Genomic DNA, 20,708 nt, shown 5'->3' with positions numbered 1-20,708 from the left:
ATAAGAGTATTTATTTACTGGGGTAGGGAAGACATAACATGTATGTGGTTAGAGTAGAGTGCTTACTGTGGGAAAAAAACAAGGCTCATGGACATTTTAGTTTTAAAAAGTTTGAAAAACGCAGAAACACACACACTCAAGGACTGCTTCAAAAAGGATATTTAAAAACAATTGTGAGGACTGTGAGGGTTTATATATATAGTTAGTGTAAATAGTAGTGAAAAAATTCAACAAATAAATAACTCACTGAAATTAGATAATTTGTATTTATATGTTCATATATCTGTAACAGTATGGGGAAGGATACTAACTTTCAACTTTTCAGAGTTTATTTATAAAGAAAAAAATACAGAACGGTTTTAACAAACAAAACACCCAATTCCTTCTTATTTTCTCAGTGGGAAAAAAATATATGATACACATTTGTCATGCCTTGAATTGATTAATCTTACAAAAGATATTGACAACTACTATACAAATCTAGACTTCAGAGTGCTAGAAATGTTGCCACAATGTATGTGCATCTACATTAGTAAAAAATAAGTTTTGCCTATATCCTTTATTTCACCCTTTCCCAGTATCATTTGAGCCTCTCACACCCTCGCTGTCCCAGAAATCTAGGGGCAATGGCTCTACATCATTGGTGCTGTGGTGGCACCTGCGTTCCCAAGTCCTGATATCCTATCCCTACGGCAATCCACTGAGTTGCACCCGAAAGCACAGTGACATCACTTTGTCAGATTCCTAGAAGGGAGAGTACCTAGCACGCAGCCTCAACTACCAAGAAGAGGGGGAGGCCAAACATTCTCCCAGCCTCCATTCACTCCTTTACTTTTATACCCAGTAGGCCTGCTTTGCCTCCTTAGTAGATTCCTAGGAGAGCAGAGGCTGGGTGAGGGCTCTTTGTTTCTAGGACGACTGGAACCAGGACATTAGTCTGGGCACTTGCCCATCGCCTGGGTGGTACCCAGAGAACACAAGCCCACCTGAGTAGTCTGGGCCTGCACAGGGTGGGGCTCTAAATTCACAGCCCGGGTGAAGGGAGAAGAGGTGGGAAAACAGCGATTCTGTGCATGGGAACAGACTGGGCAGTCGCTGAGGGCTACTGCCTCTCACCTGTCAGTAGCTGGTAGTCTGATGATCTTCAGGTAATTGCTCTCATGATCAATGGACCCCAGGAGCAATGTAGTCAAGGAACAGCACACCCTAACACTGAAGGTCTTGGCAAGGCCACATTAATTTTTTTAAGTGGTAAAAATAATAACATTTAAAGAAAATGTTTATAGCAGGAATAAGAAATCACAGATCCTTCCCGCTTTAAATATTTTCATGGCCTCTTCCTTCATCGACTTGAGATTTACAGCTTAGAGTCTGCTCTTTTTATTTAACATTATCCCAAATAACAGCAACATGAAAGTTATGATCAGGAGGGAAGGAGGGACATTTGAAGTGTTGCAGCATTTCTGCAGGGTGGACTGCCCCATGGGCTTCTGAGTGACAGAGGTAAGAGGGATCTTTTGGTGGGTGTAGGTGGTGGAGGCTTACTTAGCTCATGTCTCTCTAGGACAGAACCCTGGGCCTGGCTATGCCGAGCTGTGTGAAAATCTTGAGAATTCTGTTGGTAGAAGGTGCCCACTCTGTCCCTACAGAAATAGCACAAGATAGCAAGGTCTAACCCCAACCAGGTCCCCCCAAAAAACATAATGGAGAGACTGAAGGATGGTGTTTAAGGACCAAGTTTTATTTAGAGGCCTGCCTTTCCCAAGATTCTCTATCCACCACACTGGAAGCTTTCTGAAAGAAATGCCTGGGACCTCTCCATTGTCCTCCCAGTCCAGGACCAGGCAAAGAATTTAACAAATAATGGCCAAGACATCTTTATCCAAGATGGCTGCTGTCCACTATTGCCCCAGCCTCTGGCTACACTGTCATTTCTGCACATGAAACCACCAGGGGGCAGTCTGGGCCCACAATGGGACATTTCCTCCTGAAGAAAGCAGGTCACATGGGCAAAGACCCTGTTCCACAGCCACATGCACCTCCTTGCTCCTTGGAGGCTGTGTTCTCATGGCCTCAGCTGTGCCATCTGTTCCCTGAGAAGATGCTTTGGGCTAAAAATGGGTAGAAGTTGGGGAGGGGGCGGGTAGAGGTTGCCTGCGTTATTTTGGAGTTGACCAAGGCCTCTGAAGAACAAGCCCTTCAAATTCAACACTTTACCACAGTGTCTAGACCACAATACGTATTCAATAATATTTACATGATGGCCGTATGAAACTGAGGTAGCAAGAAACCCAAAGGAGAAGAATAGCTCAAGGGTAGGGAGGCGTGTGAGTGTGCCTGGGGGATGGGCTATGCTGTGACCAGGTTGGGTCTGGAGCCTTCTCTACTGTCCAGAAGTCCTGCAGAAGTTAAGTGACCAGGCTGAGGATGGGGACAGGTGTCTGGGATACGTCTGAAGGTGGGAGAGGAGTGATGTTAACTCATGGGTGAGCAGAGAAGCACAAAGGCTCCTGTTCTCCTTTCCAGCCCTCAGCATATAAGGCTCCTCCAGGGGCAGATACTGAGCTAAACCTGGCTGGGCCTGCTGAGCTCTATCACTCTCGAGAGCAGAAGGCCAGTCCTGGCTGCTCCCTCACCCTAGGGCCATTCACATTTTTTTTTACACAGGTAACCCAAGTTCATTATAGAAAAATGCCACACCACTCTTTATTGGATACCAGTGCCAGCACCAGCCTCCTTCTCTCCAGGCACGGGTCACGTGGGCAAGGGGCTCCGTCCCCCAGCGGGGATGCAGTGGAAGCCTGGCCCCACTACCACTCTCCTAGGGCCAGCACCCTCCTTGGTGGCTGGGGCTGCTGGCTCAGGTTTGTTCAAACTCCTGTTCACAGTAGCCTACATTGAGGGGCTGGGCCTGGACACCTCGCCTGCAAGAGGACACATGAAGAAATGGCAAGATAAGCCCTTCAGGATGGTCAATCTTAGGTCCCAGCACCAACTTCTCCACCACAGTCAATGGTCTCCCCTTCCCATTTCAATGAATCTCAAATTGTCACTGTAGCCAAAGTTACTTGGAGATCTCACTTCAAGAGATTGTCACTTGGAGTGAGGCACAGTATTGGCAAGAATCTTCATTTTGAACAGGTACACTGTATGATTTTGATACAGACAGACCCAGGAATTTTGAAGAATAACCTCCCTATTTCTATCCTGCCTGTCTCTGTATCCAGCCCCCAAAACTCAGTCCCTTTAGAAAAGAAGTAGATGCCTGAGGGGTGCCCAGTGCTCTTGGCCTACTTAGCCCTCTGTTCCTAGCTATTGTTTTGTTTTGTCTAAATATTTTCAATCCACAGTTGGTTGAATCTGCAGATGCAGATTTGAAGGGCCAACTCAAACTGTTATCATTCTTTTCCTCTCAGTAAGGAGTCCCAGGCCCTGGATCTGCTCCACCCATTCCAGAGCTCGCTTACCTCAGCAACTCACAGCGGAAGCTTGACAAACGTTTACTGGCAAATTTCAGGTCAGATACCAACTCACTGCTCCACAGCTTCTCAGCAACAGCCCCTGCTCTGGGCCTGGAGGAAGGTGACACGCACCAGGTTGGGCCCTGTACTCCCTGCAAAGGTGCTGGACATCCACAAGCTACTGCCTCTTGTTTAGGCCCTGTGGACTAGCTCAGGGTCAAGGAAAGTGATCAAACACCTTGTTCAGAGTGACAGCCTGGCTGGATGGCTCCTTAGAAGTCCTAGGGCTCAGCTTCATCTTTGTTAAAATGTGGATAAAGATCCCACCCTACTCCTCTCCCAAAGATCTGAGAACAAGAATAAGCCCTAAAGGTATCATCAATGGTACTGACAGCAGCAGCAGTAGGTGTCCTGAAAATGTAAACTTTGCACACACAACTGTGCTTAGTGAGGCTGCTGAGGAAATGGCATAGGGAAGTCTTATTAAAGGAACCATGGACTCTCCGTGTTGGATCCTGAGCAAGTCACCTGTGTTCTCCAGGCCTCATTATTTCCATCTGTGAAGTGAAGGTAATAAGCCCTATCCTACACATCTAATGGGTTGTTGGAGGGACACCCCTGGAAGTCACGTGGGAAGTGAGTATCAAATACAGAGAGGTCGCTGTGATGTCCCTTCTCTCTCCAGCTGAAAGGAGGGTACTAGTCTGAAGATGGCTGGATGGGATTGAGTTTGTGGGGGAGAACTCCTGCCCTCCAACCCAACCCTCCACCTCCCCCAGAAAACCCTTACCAGAGCCTGGGGACCAGGTTTGTGCTGTCCACATACTCCCCCCACATACAGGCCTCTCCACCAATCACCAGAGCCTTCTGCTCAGGGGTACCTGAGGGAAAACAAGCAACAGGCTGGTAGTGGTGGGGTAACGCCAGGGCTCCCCTCAGTCCATCTCTCCAAGGTGGTCCTCTCCTCAGATAGGTCATTTCATTTCCTAACTTGAAACATGCAGCCCAGTCCCTCCTGCCCTCCACCCTGTGCCCCAGCCCAGCCTCCTCTGGTGAGTGAGGACAGCTCCCTGCTTTTACCTTCAAATGCTAAGGGCTCCACTAGGTAGAAGTCCTTCCAGTCAGGGCCATACGTTATACGGTTCAGGTACCAGGGGGCAGAGAGCAGGGCCCGGAAGCCGGCCTGGGTGATCAGTTCCATCTCCTTCATGTAGGTTACTGGTACCTCTTCTCGCCATACCTGTATGATTGTGTCTGGCCGAACCTGTCACAAAGGTCCAATGGCAGTAATGGCACAGGGCTGAGGAGAGTCCCAGATCTCATTCTTAGGCAGGCAACCCAGGCCAAGGGTGTGTGCTCCGATGCTCCCCAACAGCAAAGTGTGTCTCTAGGACTGCTAACCCCTGAGCTCACACCCCAGCACAGAGGCTGAGGAGTCCACAGGCCCTGAGAGAGCTCTTCCTGCTGCTCTCCTGTCCCAGGCCCCACTGCAACCTCCCTGTCCTCACAGAGATAGCAATACCAGCTGTGGGAGCTGAGGGAGGCAAGCAGTGGGGCCCAGGAGCTGCTATGTCTAAGAGGCTCCAAATGTTTCTAGGGATGGGACAAGGCTTCTGTGCAGAGCTCCTGCATGTGACAGGATCAACAGTGAAGAAGGTAGCCATGTTCTTACAGGCCAGGAGGACCCCAGTCTATGGCTCAGGGAGGGAAACCCAGACCACTGTGTCAAGTCTCAGGAATCCCAAGCAACCTAGCAGCAGAAATAACTCTTGATCAGTTTGTAGCAAGGGCAGAGAGAGGCTCTGACGCCAAAAACCAGGGCTCACATATCTGCGGCCTTTCTAGAAGGGAGAGAGAGATGGCCCTAACTGCTCTGACCATTAAAGCCTAGTCCAAACCAGGAAAATCAGTCCCTGCAGGGGAAAGGGAGGGCTGGGGAGAGCAGACAGATGCACCACTGGTGGCTGCTTCTTTCCTCTGCTCTTGGCTCACCTTTACTTTATTGTCAAACACCTCCTGCCATACCACATAGCCCCTGCCATAAGAAGAGATGATGTCCAACAGCCTGGAGAGGAGAAGAGTGTCAAGAAAGTGTCTGTTCAGCTCGGACAGGATTGAGGTTGTTTGTGCCAGAACTCTAGGGGTGGAACCTGGCCAGGAGCCTATTCCTGATTGAACAGTGTCTTCCTCAGGGTTAGGAACTGACCACTCCAAAAGGATAGGACAAAGGAATGCTTCAGGGGCCCAGACAGTGGTCAAGCAGGGCATGGCCCTGATAGGGAAAGTGAGGACCCCACAGGAGGTGACCCCCAAGGGACAATGCCCACCCTCCTTCCTTCCTCACGTCTGGATGTAGAAGGACTCCAGCTGCTTGAAGTCATCACCAAAGCCTTTCTCCTTCATAAAGGCCTGGATATCTGGGTTGGATTTCCTGAATCCCAAGAGAAAATGAAGATAATTCTTTCAACATCCTGAAAATCTAAAGCCTGGGGATTAGTCACCTGGCCTCCCACAACTTCCTCTTTTCACCTGAAAAACCAAACAACTGAGGATCTGAGAAGCTCTAAATGTGGAAGGCGTGGCTGAGCAAAGCTATGTGAAGGGAGCCTTGGACACAGGCTAAGAACATGTATGTCTGGGCCTGAAGAGTTTTAAGTTCAAACTCACAAAGAGAACACCTATTAATCCTCTGTCTGGACTATAACATGTGGATCTGAGGTTTCAGCTCGGCACTCCAGCACATGGGATCCTGGCTTTTCTGTCTGTTGTTCCAGTCACACGACATGCCTTGCTGTCTATTGCAGCTGCAAATCCCTTGCCTTGCAACATCTGCATTATGCTCACATTACTCTCCTTCTGGAACATTTTCCCCTCCTCATGTCTCCAGACTATTTCCCCAGTTCCAGCTCTAGTGCCCACGTTTCAAAGAAGCCCCTCAACCTCTTTTGAGCTCACTAGATCTGAGGGTTTGGACTTCACAGTTTAATACTAATTAGACATTGTCCTGTATTAATCTTGAATTCTGTCTTGACTCTTCAACCACATTATTTTAAGCCTTCATTAACAGGGACTATTTTTCTCCATCTTGGATTTTTCTAAGCCAATTCTGTGCCCAGAGCTGATTTTTCCATAAATATCTCAAGGATATGAGATAAGAGGAAAGGACAGGTTTACAATGACAGCCTTGCCAAAATCAGGTAAGGTCTCTCTGTAGATGGAGAGAGAAATGCCCAAGACCTTTGAGCAATGTGAACTGAGTCAGACTGTTGTCTCAGAGGTTAGCCCCTGAGCCGCAGCTGAGACAGGTGAGCCCTCAGATGCTAACCTCTATTCTGAATAAGCAATTCTTCAGGCTGGGATGGGAAGGTCAAAAGGCTCATACCAGCAGGTGAAATCAACCTCATCTCCTCCAACGTGAAGATAAAAATCTGGGAAGACAGAGCTGACCTCCAAGAAGAATGTGCTCATGAACTGATAGGTATTGTTGAGACTGGGATTCACTGGTCCAAAAGTGCCAGAGGGCTGAGACCCAGAGTAGCAAGGAGTCAATAATCCAGGGATACCTAAGCCAATAGAGAACCCCACACAAGTGTCACAAATACAAGGGCCCGCATGCACAGTCCTACAGGTAAGGATGCTAAGTCACATAAAGTAAGACAATCATGTTCATAAACATTATGCACATCTAAGTAGGCATACACCCAGGCACTCACAGACACTGATAATCATCACCGTTTAGTCACAAAGAAACACAAATACATCCAAAATCACAGACAGAGGCTGAGTTACAGCCAGATAATTGTCAGTGCATATGCTCCTGCCTTGACACACTGCTTCCAGCAGGAGTCACCCTTGCTCCCAAAGGCTGTTATACCAGCTTTAGGCTGAAAATCAGAGGGAGAGCCTGATCCAGCCAATTTGGCAAAATCTTTCTTCCCTATCTCTGCCGATGTGTGGGGTCAACCATCACCCAGAATATTTCTACGGTTCCTAAGGGGCATCTCCCTGGGCCCAGAGTCTTTCCCTCCTGAGGTTGAGGCCACAAGGCATCTTTGGTTTCCTACAAGGCCAGGAGCCTATTTCAACCTTCCTTTAGCCAGCTTTGGGGCTCAGACTGGGGAACTCACACTGAGGGGCTAGGGGTATACAGAAGAAAGTGAGTGAGCAGGAGTAGTGACTGTCCAACTCCAGAGGTCATCTGGAAGGCACCATGGGCTACTTTCAGATTCTACCCTGGGAGTCAGATTCTTCGGCATCTACTCTAGGGCACAACCAACACAAGGGCATCTTAGAAGAATTTGCCCATATTAATAGTAAGAAGTGGCCTCCTTTGCCCAAAGTAGGTTCTTCCTATATAAATTCCCAGGTGGAAGAAGTTGATGGAAATCATTCTTCCAGGGACCAAGGCTGGGACATGCCACATCCAAGAGCTAGACTCCCTCCAATCTCAGACATTATTCTTACCTGGTCCCCAGGACAAAGTGTGGCCAGGGGTGTCAAACTCTGCCAGCACACGGATACCCCGAAGTCGCGCGTACTCAATAACCTCCTTCACATCCTGCGCAGTGTAGATGTGGGTGGCAGGGTTGTAGGACCCCTGAAAGGCACAAGGCACCATTTGGGCTCTCATTTCCCAAAGGCTAGCAGAGTAGAAGATACTTAAACATGCCCCCAGTACTCCCCACATATCAGAAAACCTGCCCATATCCCTTCGCTACCAGGGACTATCTTCAAGAAAGTTTATCATAATTTCCTACCATTTATCACATCTATCTGAGTATAATACTGCCAGTGAAATAAACAAGGCAGGTATTATGCCCATTTAACAGAATATATATAAATAAAAGAAAATGAGATCAGGAGAGATTATCTCCTGAAGATCATGAAGCAAATTAATGGCAAAGTTTGGACTTGAACTCACGTCTCCTGACTCCAAATCCAGTGTCCTTCCTTCATGTCAGTGTGTCTGCCAAACTGGCTAGTAAGGATGAGAGCCACTGTCTTTGCCATCAGGGCTACAGCCAGGCTCAGACATTGACCTGTAATCTTGGTCTGAAATTGAGACATACCTTTCTGGTGAGTTCTGGAAAAGTGAAGCTTTCATATGGGAAGGAAGGGTCATCTACCAGATGCCAGTGGAACACGTTGAATTTATTGTATGCCATGACATCCTGTGGGTCAGAGCACACACTGTGAATCCACCATGGCCTCTCCAGTCTCAGCCTCAAACTTGGGAAGCTGGGCAGGCTGGCAGGCTACTCCACACACCCCACCAGGCTCAATCTGCCCCAGCTTCCAGTGAAGTGTTCATAAGATCTATCAAATCTTCCCATCAGGGAGTGCCTGGCATGGAGGGAAGACCCAGCACGTTTGTTCTCTTCCCAGGACACATCCAAGGATGGCTGACAAAAGCAGTATCTCCTCTTTTAAGTTGAATTCTGGCCATGAGAGGAGGGCTGCAGCTACTGTGGTACCCTGGAGTCTTCCAAAAGTCCCCAAATAGCCTGAAGATCAACACTGCCTCCTGCTATTTGTGTTGAGTTATCTGATTGGTGTTTACCCAAACTGTGAGGCCTGCTGGGAATCTAGTAGCCCCGTAACTCATAATCTCAGAAGTCAAGGCTGTAGATGCATTGGCTTCTTTGGGTGCACCAGAGCAGCAAGAAAAAGGCAGACACATGAGTTGGATTAGCAATTGTCAGATAAGATTGCACATCACACTCACGAGAGCTAGGAATCTCCCCAGCTAAGGCTTTGAACACTCTTTCCTATGACCTTGACCTAACTATACTAAACCTAGCTCTGCCTGACCGAAGAAGCCAATTCCCCAAAACACCTTCTGTATTTTTGGAAACAGCCTAGACATTGGTGCACAGTAGTCAGTGGAGTAGATTTAAGACATCTGTTAATTTCTGAGATTTAAAGCAAGTCATCTTCTTCTACATTTTTCCCAGGAGCTCCTAGAGTTACATATATTCTCTCTCTAACTCTTTAAGAATTTGTAACTTGGTCTATCCCTTGCCCCAACCCAGCGAAGAAGGCCTTAAGGCCTGAGTACCAGAGTGTCCAGGATGCTAGACAGCGGCAGGTAATGGCGAGACGTATCCAACAGCAAGCCCCGGTGAGGGAAGCGGGGGAAGTCCTCAATCTCTGTCTTGTTGATAAAGAACTGTGCAGACCAAACATTGAGCATATCACGATTCAAAGGGAGCTTTCCATGGGGGCACTGGGGGATGAGGAAAACTCTCCCAAGACCGCTGAAAATCTGTGCCTGCAGGTTCTGCAGGTTAACAATCTCTCTAAACTCCCCTCCCACTCAATATCAATGACCATAAGCAGCCACCTGTCCAGAGAGCAATTGTCCCACGCCAGTCAAATACAACTGTCCCATACATCACTCAGCCTACAAATTCTGGATATTCCTGACTGTTTACATGTTTACTGTCTTCAAAGCAGTGTGGCCTCAAGGTCATTACTACATAATGACTCAGGGGAGCCAAATTACAGTGACTTTAGATCAAATCTACCAAACCAGTTTTCTACCCATATCTCCTCCTATACTCCTGTTGGGGCAACCTCAAGCCACCAAGACTCTGTCTAAGGCAAAACGAGATTTTTCCAGTACTCTCAATATTGACAGAAAACCCCAAAGATTAAGAAGGAGCCCTCGCTGAGGGTCCACACTCACCGTGCCCTCAGCAGACTTCCAAACAAGTTGGCTAAAAGTCTCCAGGCCTATGGAGAAGTAGAGAGGCAGAGTAAAGACTCGGGCAGTGGGAAAAGAGATGCATGCATTTGGAAGGTTCTTAACATGGCACAGCATGTTTGGGCACATGGTGGAAATGGATGTAGTGTAGGCCTGAGGATTCTGAACACTTATGAAAAGGGGATACTAGGAAGCCAGTATCCATTTTTACTCCACATTTTATTTGGGGAGGTGGTAGTCTAAGGAGTTTAAGGGCTCCTCCTAGTAACATACTAACCTTCCAAACCTACATACCCGTAATCCTATTTCCATGATCATTCAGAAGAGAGGCCAAGATGTGTGCTTATGAGAACAGATGCATGGACAAACCAGCCTGCAAGGGGTTAAGGCTTTCCATGGATAAAACCCAGCAGGAACTAAGGGTGCTGAGAAAAGGGGTCCCCCCATATGTAACCCCTTCACTTCTCCAAGACTGAATTGTGAGGAAGTAATCATAATCTTGAGTTTCCGAGGAGGTGGGGTCCATAGCTGGACCTAGGAGACAAGGAAGCATCCACTCTTCCTCTTCAGAGCTTGAGATGAGACCCAGCTACAGGGAGCTGAGTTGGGGTGGGCAGTAACTGCCCTGGAAAGACTGCCCCTATCCCCTGACACAGTCTCCTGGAGTCCAGGAAGGCTCAAGCACAAGTGTGTTGAGTCCAGAGCATGACAGGCACTCAACAGCTAGAGCCCCACTTTGAGAAACTCAGCAGAAGCCCCATGAAGGATTCCCAGAGTCCTAAAATTTCAAAATGAAAGAATCCACGAGACCTTAGTGGTCACTCAGCACCTAGTCTGAAGCAAACTGCCAATGCAGTGTTTTGGCTTCTCCCTACTCTGCCTCTGACACCAAGCCCTCTGGAGTCCCAGATTACCCCCACCCCCATCCTGACTAATCATTAGCACCTGCACAAAAAACTCAAGAGGGCAGTAAGGGGAGTCAGCGTGCTCTTTCTCCAAAGCAAAGAGTAGGAACAAGGGGATAAACACAAACTAAAGCAAGATGTGAAATTCTGTGAAAACTGGCTTCACCATTCACCAGCAGAGGTTCTACCAAAAGCAGGAGAGGTACTTGGCTAAGTCTGCATCTAGGGACCAAACACCTTTTAGGCAAACCAAGAGGAAGGTGGGGTCATATCACCTGTTAGCCAAGAAACTCTTCATTTTCTCCAGAAATAATATAGTTCTACATATTTTACTACTATTTATCCTTTTATTATTTTTTACATTTATGTATTTCTTTTGTTATAGTTTTCCTTTTTAAAGACTCTTTCCAATTATGTGCCTTTGTGAGAGCTGGACAGGCAGCATTTGTGGCAGTGTCAGTCTCCTCTCCCCAGCCACCTGCCCCTTGATGGAGCCTAGCATCCACCTGCAGACTCTCCTACTGTGTCCCCAGAGCACCTGCCCAGGGGAGCTGCTGCCACTGCACAGGGTGAAGCCTGTCAACTTCTAGGAACGACTATAAGGAGATGGGGAAACACTCCAGTTGGTCTCTATAAAGCAGAAAGCTTCCTAAAGTGTGAGTATTCATTGGGTCCCCAGTCCTGTCCTCCCACCCCACCAATGCCAATCTCCCCACATCAACCTTTCTCCTCCCTCCTTCCCACCCGCCTCTCTTTCTGTCCCAGCATCAGCCCCACCTTGTTACCTCGGAGAGCTCCCCAGACACTGTAAGAGAGGAGTAAACACTGGTCATCATTTATGGTCAAGGTGTCTGAAATGACAGAAATGACTCCATTTGGTTAAGGTTTTCTATTCTCAGGTTATAGACCAGATGTCCTATATAAATCCCTGGATCGAAAAATTTTAAAAAAGCTAGCAAGATCACATTTTTTTTTTTTTTTTCATCTTTCAAAGAGGAGACATCCCCAGAACAGGACAGCTGTAGGATGGCCAGGCCTGGGGCCAGAATGGAAGGATGGTCACCACAGTGCCTCTGCAGGCCCTGAAAGAGAATATATGATGGTTGGGCTAGAGCAGAGTTCTCTGCAAAGCACCATCCATCTCGTGGATCAGTTTCCCCCACTAGAAACATGAAACCCTACCAGCCTTTAGCTGAAAGTATGAAATGAAATCTCCTATTGGCAAAGGGAAGAGGGATGCCTGGAGAGGCGAGTCCAGGATACAATACTCCCAAAGCCTCTGTAATCACCCTCCTTTCCCTTCTCTAGGCTACAGCTACTTCATTCAAGACTGTGAGAAAGAAGCCAAGACTCAAATGTTCACTTTGGAGACTGAGAAGCCCAAATACTGCTGCTCAGGGCAGACAGGAGGCAGTCACGGGACTAATGACTTAGCTTCATCTCAGTATAAATGACTAAAAACCCTTTTCTCCCCAATGTAGGGTCTCCTAGAGAAAATCAGCAAAGTGTGCACTTTGCTAAAACAGAAATGAACTCAGTCCAGAAAGCAGGTGTCCTGTGGGACTCAGTGAATAGCCAGTGTGACATTCAGCAATCAATCTTCAGACACTGGTTAGAAGGGCCGAGCCCGCGGCGCACTCGGTAGAGTGCTGCGCTGGGAGCGCGGCGACGCTCCCGCCGCGGGTTCGGATCCTATATAAGAATGACCAGTGCACTCACTGGCTGAGTGCCGGTCACGAAAAAAAAAAACGACAAAAAAAAAAAAAAAAAAAAAAAAAAGACACTGGTTAGAGATTCTGCACAGCAAAAACTCATTTGCTATGGCTCTTGGCATTTGGTGACCCTTGGTCCCCAAGGTCATGGGGGACTCCAGGCCAAGCATCTGCAGTTTGGCCAGGCTATCTATCCAGAGTTATAGCTCCAGACAAATGCTGGCTCTTCTAGGACAGGAAATAGGGTGGTACTTACAATTCTCCACTGATTCCAAAGAAGGAAACTGGTTACATCCAGGTATGACCACAGAGACAAGCAACACATTCTTTTCCAATACATGCTGTTTTCCTGCAAGGAAAGGGTAAACTCAGTGTGGCTGACCAACCACTAGAAGCAACCAGCAAAACAAGATCCTACAAGAGGGTCTTTAGCTCTAGCTCCTCGGCTCACATGCCTGTGGTAAAAGGGAAGTCATTTACCCTTGGCATAACCACTACCTAGTCATCCGTTCAACTTTTTTCATTCTGGTTGTTCTCCCTTTAACCCCAGTAACCTGCCCTGACCCATGTATGAATGAACGATCTGGGTGGCAGTTCTTCTAACCCATGGCTTTATATTTCTGGCTTCCCTTGGACTGTGCCAAGCAAGTGATTCCAAGTTCTCAACAATTGTTTCTGACCAAGAGGCAGCTCTAGAGCATTGCTGCTCAAAATGTGGTCTGCAGATTAGCTGCTGATAGGCAAACTGCATTACCGGTTGGGCACTAGATAGGAAGCTTATGTGATGCCGGAATGTAAGTCAATTAAGTTAGATTAAATACATTGTCTAGTTCTAACATTTTTTTCATAACAACATTTTCTTGATGAAGGGAACAGTTTTACATTCTGGTGCATATGCTTCTTGTCTCACCGCAGACTGGCACTTTAAGTAGTACTGCTCTTGAGGGCTCCAGATGAAGGGTTTCCAATTTTGTAAAAACCCGTGAACTAATGTGAGCAGGTGGAGGAGATGACAGGAGGATCTTCCAGCAGAGGAATGCCTGAGATAATGGAGCTGATGTCTCAGAGAAGGCACATGATCACCAGCCCATCCTGCTTCACTCCCTCCTCTTCCCAAAAAGGTTTTCCATCCAAGGTAGATTTCTGCCCAACAGTGGAAATCCACCCAGTATGAACCAACATACTATCTAATATAGCTTTACAGACCCAAGTCTATGCGGAAAAATGGCAAAGCCAAAATACTAATGCACTGTTTCTTCCTACCCTCCTACCAGTTCTTCTCTGTGACCTTCAGGGTGGTTCTGATTTTACTGCCCCAACCGTCAACTTAATGAACCCCCCTCTCTATTCTTTTCTGGAGCTATATGCATCTCACTGACACAACATCCATGACTTCCTATGGGACTACAAAGTCAGGGATAGGATAGCCTGGCAGAAGACAAGGAGAGAGAATTCAGAACCAAACCAGAATCCCAAATGTTACCCATCTCCAAGCGGAAGGAACCCAAGAGCTTCAGACCATCTCAAGGAAGCCTGCTCAAACCTCCTGAGCACTACTACCTGGCTACATCTCAGCTCTCAGGTCTGCTAAGAAGCAAGCCAATATGGGGTCCTTTCCTTCCATCGTGAATAAACATATTCTTTCCCCTCCCAGTAAATACCCTGTTATCCCTACACCGACACCTGCTTACACTTGGCAGGGAGAAGGGAATTTGAGGCAACTTTGAGCCAGGTCAACTCACAATTCCATTCCAAACCCTAAAAATTCATCCCCACAACATAAAAGGACACTCAGGCTTTCGGGGCTAAGACCACTTTCAAGGCAGAATCTGTAGGGTCATCCTGAGCTTCCCAAGCAGACAAGCTATCTCTACAAACCCTTCTCTACAAATCCCAAAGACCAAAGAGGACTCAACCTAGGGAACAGATGAAGAAAACTATAAAAGAATACCCCTCCTTAAACTATATCCCAGCCCCTGCTTCCTTGTCCCCATTCCCAACCCCACATGTCATGGTGCCCCAGCACCATTGTGTGGAGAGCTCATCTGCTATCTACTCAGGCAGCCATCCAAAAGAGGGCAAAAGTCCTGAGCTTTAGTGTTAATCCTCTGGGCCTCAATCTGCCAAATGAGGAGAAATCACAACTAATCTATATGCAACCATCATCACTGTCCTGATGACAAAACAACAGAGGCTGCACAAACACCAGGTTTATCTGAACTATTACTTGGAAGACAGGAAGACACCTAATTATATTGTTGTTATTCTATTCTTACTTTTCTAAAACACACCTGCACTCCATTTCCTAAGTCTGCAGTCTTCGGAGAGGGAGAGTCACAGACTCCTTGAAGATCTGATAGAAATGAAAGCACTTTTTTCCCAGAAGAATGCTCCTAATTTAAGGGCTCTTTCTCCAGAATTCCAATCCCTTCACTCTCTGCACCGATCTCATGGTGCAGAATCCATGTCCTAAGTGCTTGCAGTGACTCATCTGGGTTTGGGCTGATAAAGAAGTAGACACAGAGGTACAGCTGCTCCTTAAGCTATGAGAGGGCAGGTCTGGGGGAGGCAGCAACAAGAGAGCTGGCAAAACAGCAGGGACGCTGGGTCATTTAAAAGGATGTAAACATTGTATCATCACTGTGGTTTTCCACCTCCATGCTGCTACATTGCCGAGCTCTGAGGAGAGCAGGAAATAGGCAGGGGACAGTACAGCTGCCTCGACACACAGCCACACCCTGAGCACTGAGATGTGGGAAGCACGGTATGGCAAACAGCCCAATCACCCAGCAGTGTCATGGGCGTACACGCCATGAGCCTGGTTAGGACGGCAGGAAATTCTGAAGCCTAAGTGCTCAGGAGGCAGCATGGAAAACAGAGCAGTGGGCTGGGAAATCAGGAAAGGTTGGTTCTGGTTCTGGTTCTGCTGCTGACACCACGCTGAGCTAGTCTCGGGGCGCCCATTTCCTCCTCTGTAAACAATGGCGGGGTGGGAACTGAGTCCGGCTACTGCTCTTCAAAGCTAATACCCCATGAGTCCACAGGTGGATAATGTACTCCAGGGTCCCGTTCCATGACCACAGACTCCTGCCTCTGCAGCTTATCTCCCTGCTTTCACGTAAATCTGTTCATTTCTTTGGGTTAGTTGAAAAGTTTGTATCTTTTTTTAAATTTAAAAAATAGTACATACTAGTTGGAAAAATTCAAACAGTACAGAAGTGTTTACAATAAAGAAAAAAAGGTATCTTTGGACCCTTCCTCAGTCCCCTCAGTAAATAGATAACATCACTGGTTAGTTTTCTACCCTTGTACTCCCTTTTTAGCATAATTTTGGCTTATTCATCACAGACATGTCATCTCTGGACATGGAATTCTGAGAACAAGGACCCTCTTTCTACGAGAGTCCCTCTGTTGAACTTTCCCCCGACTCTAGTACTATTACCTCTCCATTTTCTTTCTGTTCTCCATCCTCTCCCATCCTCACTTCCTTCCCTGAGGGCCTAGATGTGGCAAGCCATCACTTCAAACACAACCTAACCAATCGCTACTCTCAACAACCTGTCTCTTTTCTTCTGTCACATCCAGATGGCAAACCTTCAACCCTGGATCAATCTAACACCTGCCTTCTGTGCCCCTGACCCTGGCTATCATGCCCTGCTGGAGGGAAGGGAGACAATCATGGAACATGGGCCACTCTGTAAAATCATGGTCTCCCTTCTTGGCTGGGCCTTGGATGCTGCCCTGAAAATCTCCTATCTCCACCACTGCTTTTTTCTATTCTCTGCAACTGCTGTTTCAAACTTATGCCACTCTCCTCAAGACTGTAACTTGATCACTACCTCCCTAACTCTCAGCAGACAGTCAGAACAGACCCCCATCCTCCCCACCTTCTTCCCCTCTCCTTCCTGGCAAAAATATTTCAACACATGGTTTTCTTTACCTTCTCAGCCACTCCCAACCATGATGGAAGGGGTTTCCCTTTACCTGTGCTCTGCATCTCTCCTCTGACTCCTCTTGTACAAATTATTTCATCTTTTTCCAAAGTCTTCAAGTTATTTCTTTCTATTGATTCTTTCCCATTACCACTAACATATTTGCAATCTTCTTGGTCTCAGCTGCATGTCATCTCAAACACTCCCTCTTTCTCTTGCCCTTCTGTCAAAAAGAAGCTCTAGAGGAAATGTAGCCTAGGCAAGTAGGAGCTGAACTCCAAAGGCAGACAGATCTGGATTCAAATCTTGGTTCTAACACTTTCTAGCTGAGAGAGCTTGGCCAAGTTATTACCCTCTCTGAGCTACAGTTTCCCCATCTGTAAAATGGGAATCATGACAGTACCTATCTTATTGGGCTGCTGAGAAGATTAAATGCATTAATAAATTTCAAGTGCTTAGATCATGGAGTTGGCCATCCTTAGTCCTCTCTTTGTAGCCACTTTCTTACATCCTATCTCTCCCTCAATCCACTATGATCTAGCTTCATTTACTACCACTCTGCAAATGGCTTCACCACGGTCCTGTGGCTCTGCAACTAAATTTAAGGGACTCTTTCCAATTTATTCATTCATTCATTTAATAGTAATTTATTGAATGGTTACTATGTGCTAGGCTGTTCTAAGTCTGGGGATACAGGAGTGATCAAAACAAAAATCCCCACTGTCAGAGAGCTGATATTTTAGAGACCACTCACTCCTCTGGGACCTCTGGTGGCATCAGACGTCTCTGGCTTTCTTGAAACTAAACTCCCTTAACTTAAGGGACACTGCTCTCTTGGTTTTCCTTTTTTTTTTTTTTTTGGTCTTTTTCATGACCGGTACTCAGCCAGTGAGTGCACCGGCCATTCCTATATAGGATCCAAACCCGCGGCGGGAGCGTCGCCGCGTTCCCTCTCCCAAGTGCGCCACAGGCTCGGCTCTTGGTTTTCCTTCTAACTCCTTGAATATACTTCCTCATTCTCCTTTTCCTTCATCAACCCCGACATGCTGGTGTTCCAGGGTCTCCAGGGTTCCAGGCTTCTCTTTTTCTCCTTACTTCCACTCTTCTTGAACACTGTCATCCACTCCCACAGTAGACTGATGAATCTGAAATCTATCTTTCCCAATCAACTCTTCTTCTCGTGCTCTAGACTTGTATGCCTCTGCTCAGATGTCTCAAAAGCATTTGAATCTTAGATACAAAGCTGAACTAACTCTTCATTCCTCTTGCCAGCTGATCCACTCTCTCACTTTGATAACAGCACCATTAATCTTTTTACCCAGACCAGAAACCTCTTCCTTCCCTGCCCATCTTCCACCACCAGAGTAGATCACACATTCATTCACTCAAAATAATATTTACAGTCTGTCTACTTTGTGTAGTATGTGTCAAACACTGTGCTAAGCACTGAGATTGCAACAGTAAAAAATAATCAAGTCTTTTTACAAAAACCTTAATACATTGCCATTTTCCCTCCCCACTAGGCCAAAGCCTTAATTCAGCCTCTCATAATTTCTTACTTGGATGACTATAAAAAATCTCCCAGGTGGTCTCTCCCTGCCTCCACATATACCCCATTTCAATCTACTATGCTCTGGAATTTTTTAATATGAAGATCAGATCATGACAATCTCTGCTTAAAATCCTCCGATGGCTCCCCATAGCTTTCAGGATCAAGACTAGAATCCACTGGATGATCATAAGGAAAAGCATTGTCTTTTTCTGCTCCTATGCAGGAACTCTCACAATAGCACAACAAGCTCTTTAGAGAACCCTGAAAATGCCATATTTTCTCCATACTTTTCTTTGGATATATTGCTTCCTCCAACTGAAACAAACTTTGCATTCCCTCCTCATGTCTCTTGATTAAGAAACAGCTCTGTTTTTCCTTTTATAAAACTTTGCTGTCATTCCCCGACCCTTTTCTAAGACACCTTCCTATGTGATCATAAAGCAAAGTATACACACATTTTTCATAGCACTTATCTTAATATATGCTGTTTATTTGTCTATCTCCTCACCTAGGCTGTGAGCTCCTCAACAGCAGGGACCAACCTCAGTGTCTTTGTATTCCCAGTGCCTGACACACGGTAGCCATTCATTAAATGTTTGCTGAAAAAATGAATGATGCTAGAATTAAAAAAAAAATGCATATTTAACAGTATGTATGCATAATGACTGTGTTACATGATAATTAGGCATAAATGGTTAATAGTTAATGTAGAAATTACTTTTATACTCCCAAACCTAGTATTTCTGAAGTCCTGAGACTGGGGTGGGGGATGCTAAGAAGACACCCAGGCTTATAGAAAGTACCTTTCCAGACACTGGTCTGAAGACCTCTGTATCCCTAAATCCAAAGATTTAGGTCTTTCCAATTCTCTGGAAGGGCACCTGGAAACTATAAATCTTTACCTCAGCTCACAATAGTCTCTCCCTCCACCCGCCCTGCTCCTCCTTGAATCAAAACATTTCCATAAGTCCAGTTAGCTCAGTTGGGGTGTATAATACCAAGGTCAAGGGTTCAGATCCCCTTACTGGCCAGCCACAAAAAAACCCCCAAAACAACCCCCCCCCCCGGCAAATAACCCCCACCACATTTCCATATCAATGTATTTAATTCACAGAATCCTAGCAGCATGGAGAAAAAGCACTGGTTTGGGTTACAAAGTGACATTTGGTTTGGCTTCTGGGTTGGAAACTAGGAAAATCAACTCAGCCTTAGACACATTCCCAGTATTTAATGCCTACCCTACCCCCTATGCCCTGGTACTCTCCTAGGCTGGTGCCAAAGTTTGTCCCTGCCCACTTTGCTCTCCTCCCCCTCCCACCTTTATGTACATCACATCCAGGCTTCATCTCCCCATACTCAGCCTAACAAAAGCCCCTAAGATCATTCATTTCCCATTCATTTCTTCATTCCAACCAAGACATATTGAGCACTTACTGTGCATCAGGAACTGTGCTAGGTGCTGGGGCAGTTAAAAAGAAAAACAAGCCCTGGTCCCTGCCCTTGAGAAGCTCACAGTCTAGTGGGAGAAACAAATACAAACAATAATTACAAAACAGTGTGGTGAGGGCTACGGCAGATATTACAGCTGCCTCCAGAAAGGGAGGAAGACTTAGCATTAGAGGGGACCTCTGAGTAGTTTCTGCCACACTACCAAGACAGAAAAAGGTATTTTTTTTTTTTTGACCACGCTCAGCCAGTGAGTGCACCGGTCATTCCTATATAGGATCCGAACCCACAGCGGGAGCGGGAGCCGCGCTCCCAGTGCGGCACTCTACCGAGTGCGCCACGGGCTCAGCCCCAGAAAAAGGTATTTTAAGCCTGGGAATCATACCTGTGAGTGGCTAGGGGAGGAGGCAAGGCCACCCCTGACAAACTTCTTAACCCAGTAAAGTGGAGTCTGAGAATCAAACTACCCGAGCCTGAAGCCCCTCCTGAGTGCTACTGAAATCAGTCTAGACCGTGGTGCTCTCCCCCATGCCTCCCAAGATTCTTCACCCTCCAGAGGCTACTAATACCTACTCACAGGTGCACTCTCCTGCCCACAGATGAATCCTGAATGTTCCCCCTCCCTCTCATGCCCATTCCATCTTTTTTTGTTAATAAATTTGTACTTAAAAGCTTTCTTTTTCCCCCTACTTCTAAAACCTCATCTGTCTTTCCCACCCCCACTAGAAAGAGAACATTTTCCTCTAATTCCACACCCCAGGAGATAACTTTGATTAACATTTTGCAGTCTCCCAATTTTTTGTAAATATATAGATTTTTTTTTAAGAAAAATGGGATCCTAGTACATATTAGTTTGTGACTTTTTTCCACTTACTAAAATGATTTGTAGATCTTTTAATGTCAATATATATATTTCTTTCTTTTTCTTTTTTCTTTTTTGCAGCTGGCCGGTCCAGGGATCCGAATCCTTGATCTTGGTATTACAACACCATGC

General features: G+C 46.5%; 1 protein-coding gene across 1 annotated transcript in view; it reads right to left on the bottom strand.

Moving 5' to 3' along the window:
* Positions 1-1,490: 1,490 nt before the first annotated feature.
* The window catches only part of HEXA (hexosaminidase subunit alpha), a 28,511-nt gene continuing 9,293 nt past the window's right edge, over positions 1,491-20,708 (bottom strand). Inside the window, exons 2-14 of the mRNA XM_063089458.1 lie at positions 13,041-13,133; positions 11,858-11,923; positions 10,150-10,196; positions 9,520-9,630; positions 8,531-8,632; positions 7,926-8,058; positions 6,844-7,024; positions 5,806-5,892; positions 5,454-5,526; positions 4,542-4,725; positions 4,252-4,342; positions 3,468-3,572; positions 1,491-2,924 (exon numbers count right to left, since the gene is read on the bottom strand). Coding sequence (XP_062945528.1) covers positions 2,861-2,924; positions 3,468-3,572; positions 4,252-4,342; positions 4,542-4,725; positions 5,454-5,526; positions 5,806-5,892; positions 6,844-7,024; positions 7,926-8,058; positions 8,531-8,632; positions 9,520-9,630; positions 10,150-10,196; positions 11,858-11,923; positions 13,041-13,133 — 1,337 coding nt within the window. The 3' untranslated portion in view covers positions 1,491-2,860. The remainder of the gene's footprint in view (positions 2,925-3,467; positions 3,573-4,251; positions 4,343-4,541; positions 4,726-5,453; positions 5,527-5,805; positions 5,893-6,843; positions 7,025-7,925; positions 8,059-8,530; positions 8,633-9,519; positions 9,631-10,149; positions 10,197-11,857; positions 11,924-13,040; positions 13,134-20,708) is intronic.

This window comes from Cynocephalus volans, chromosome 3 (assembly GCF_027409185.1).
Source record: "Cynocephalus volans isolate mCynVol1 chromosome 3, mCynVol1.pri, whole genome shotgun sequence".
Lineage (NCBI taxonomy): Eukaryota > Metazoa > Chordata > Mammalia > Dermoptera > Cynocephalidae > Cynocephalus > Cynocephalus volans.
The sequence above is the reverse complement of the archived record's forward strand: the minus strand, read 5'-3'. Positions and strand labels throughout refer to the sequence as shown.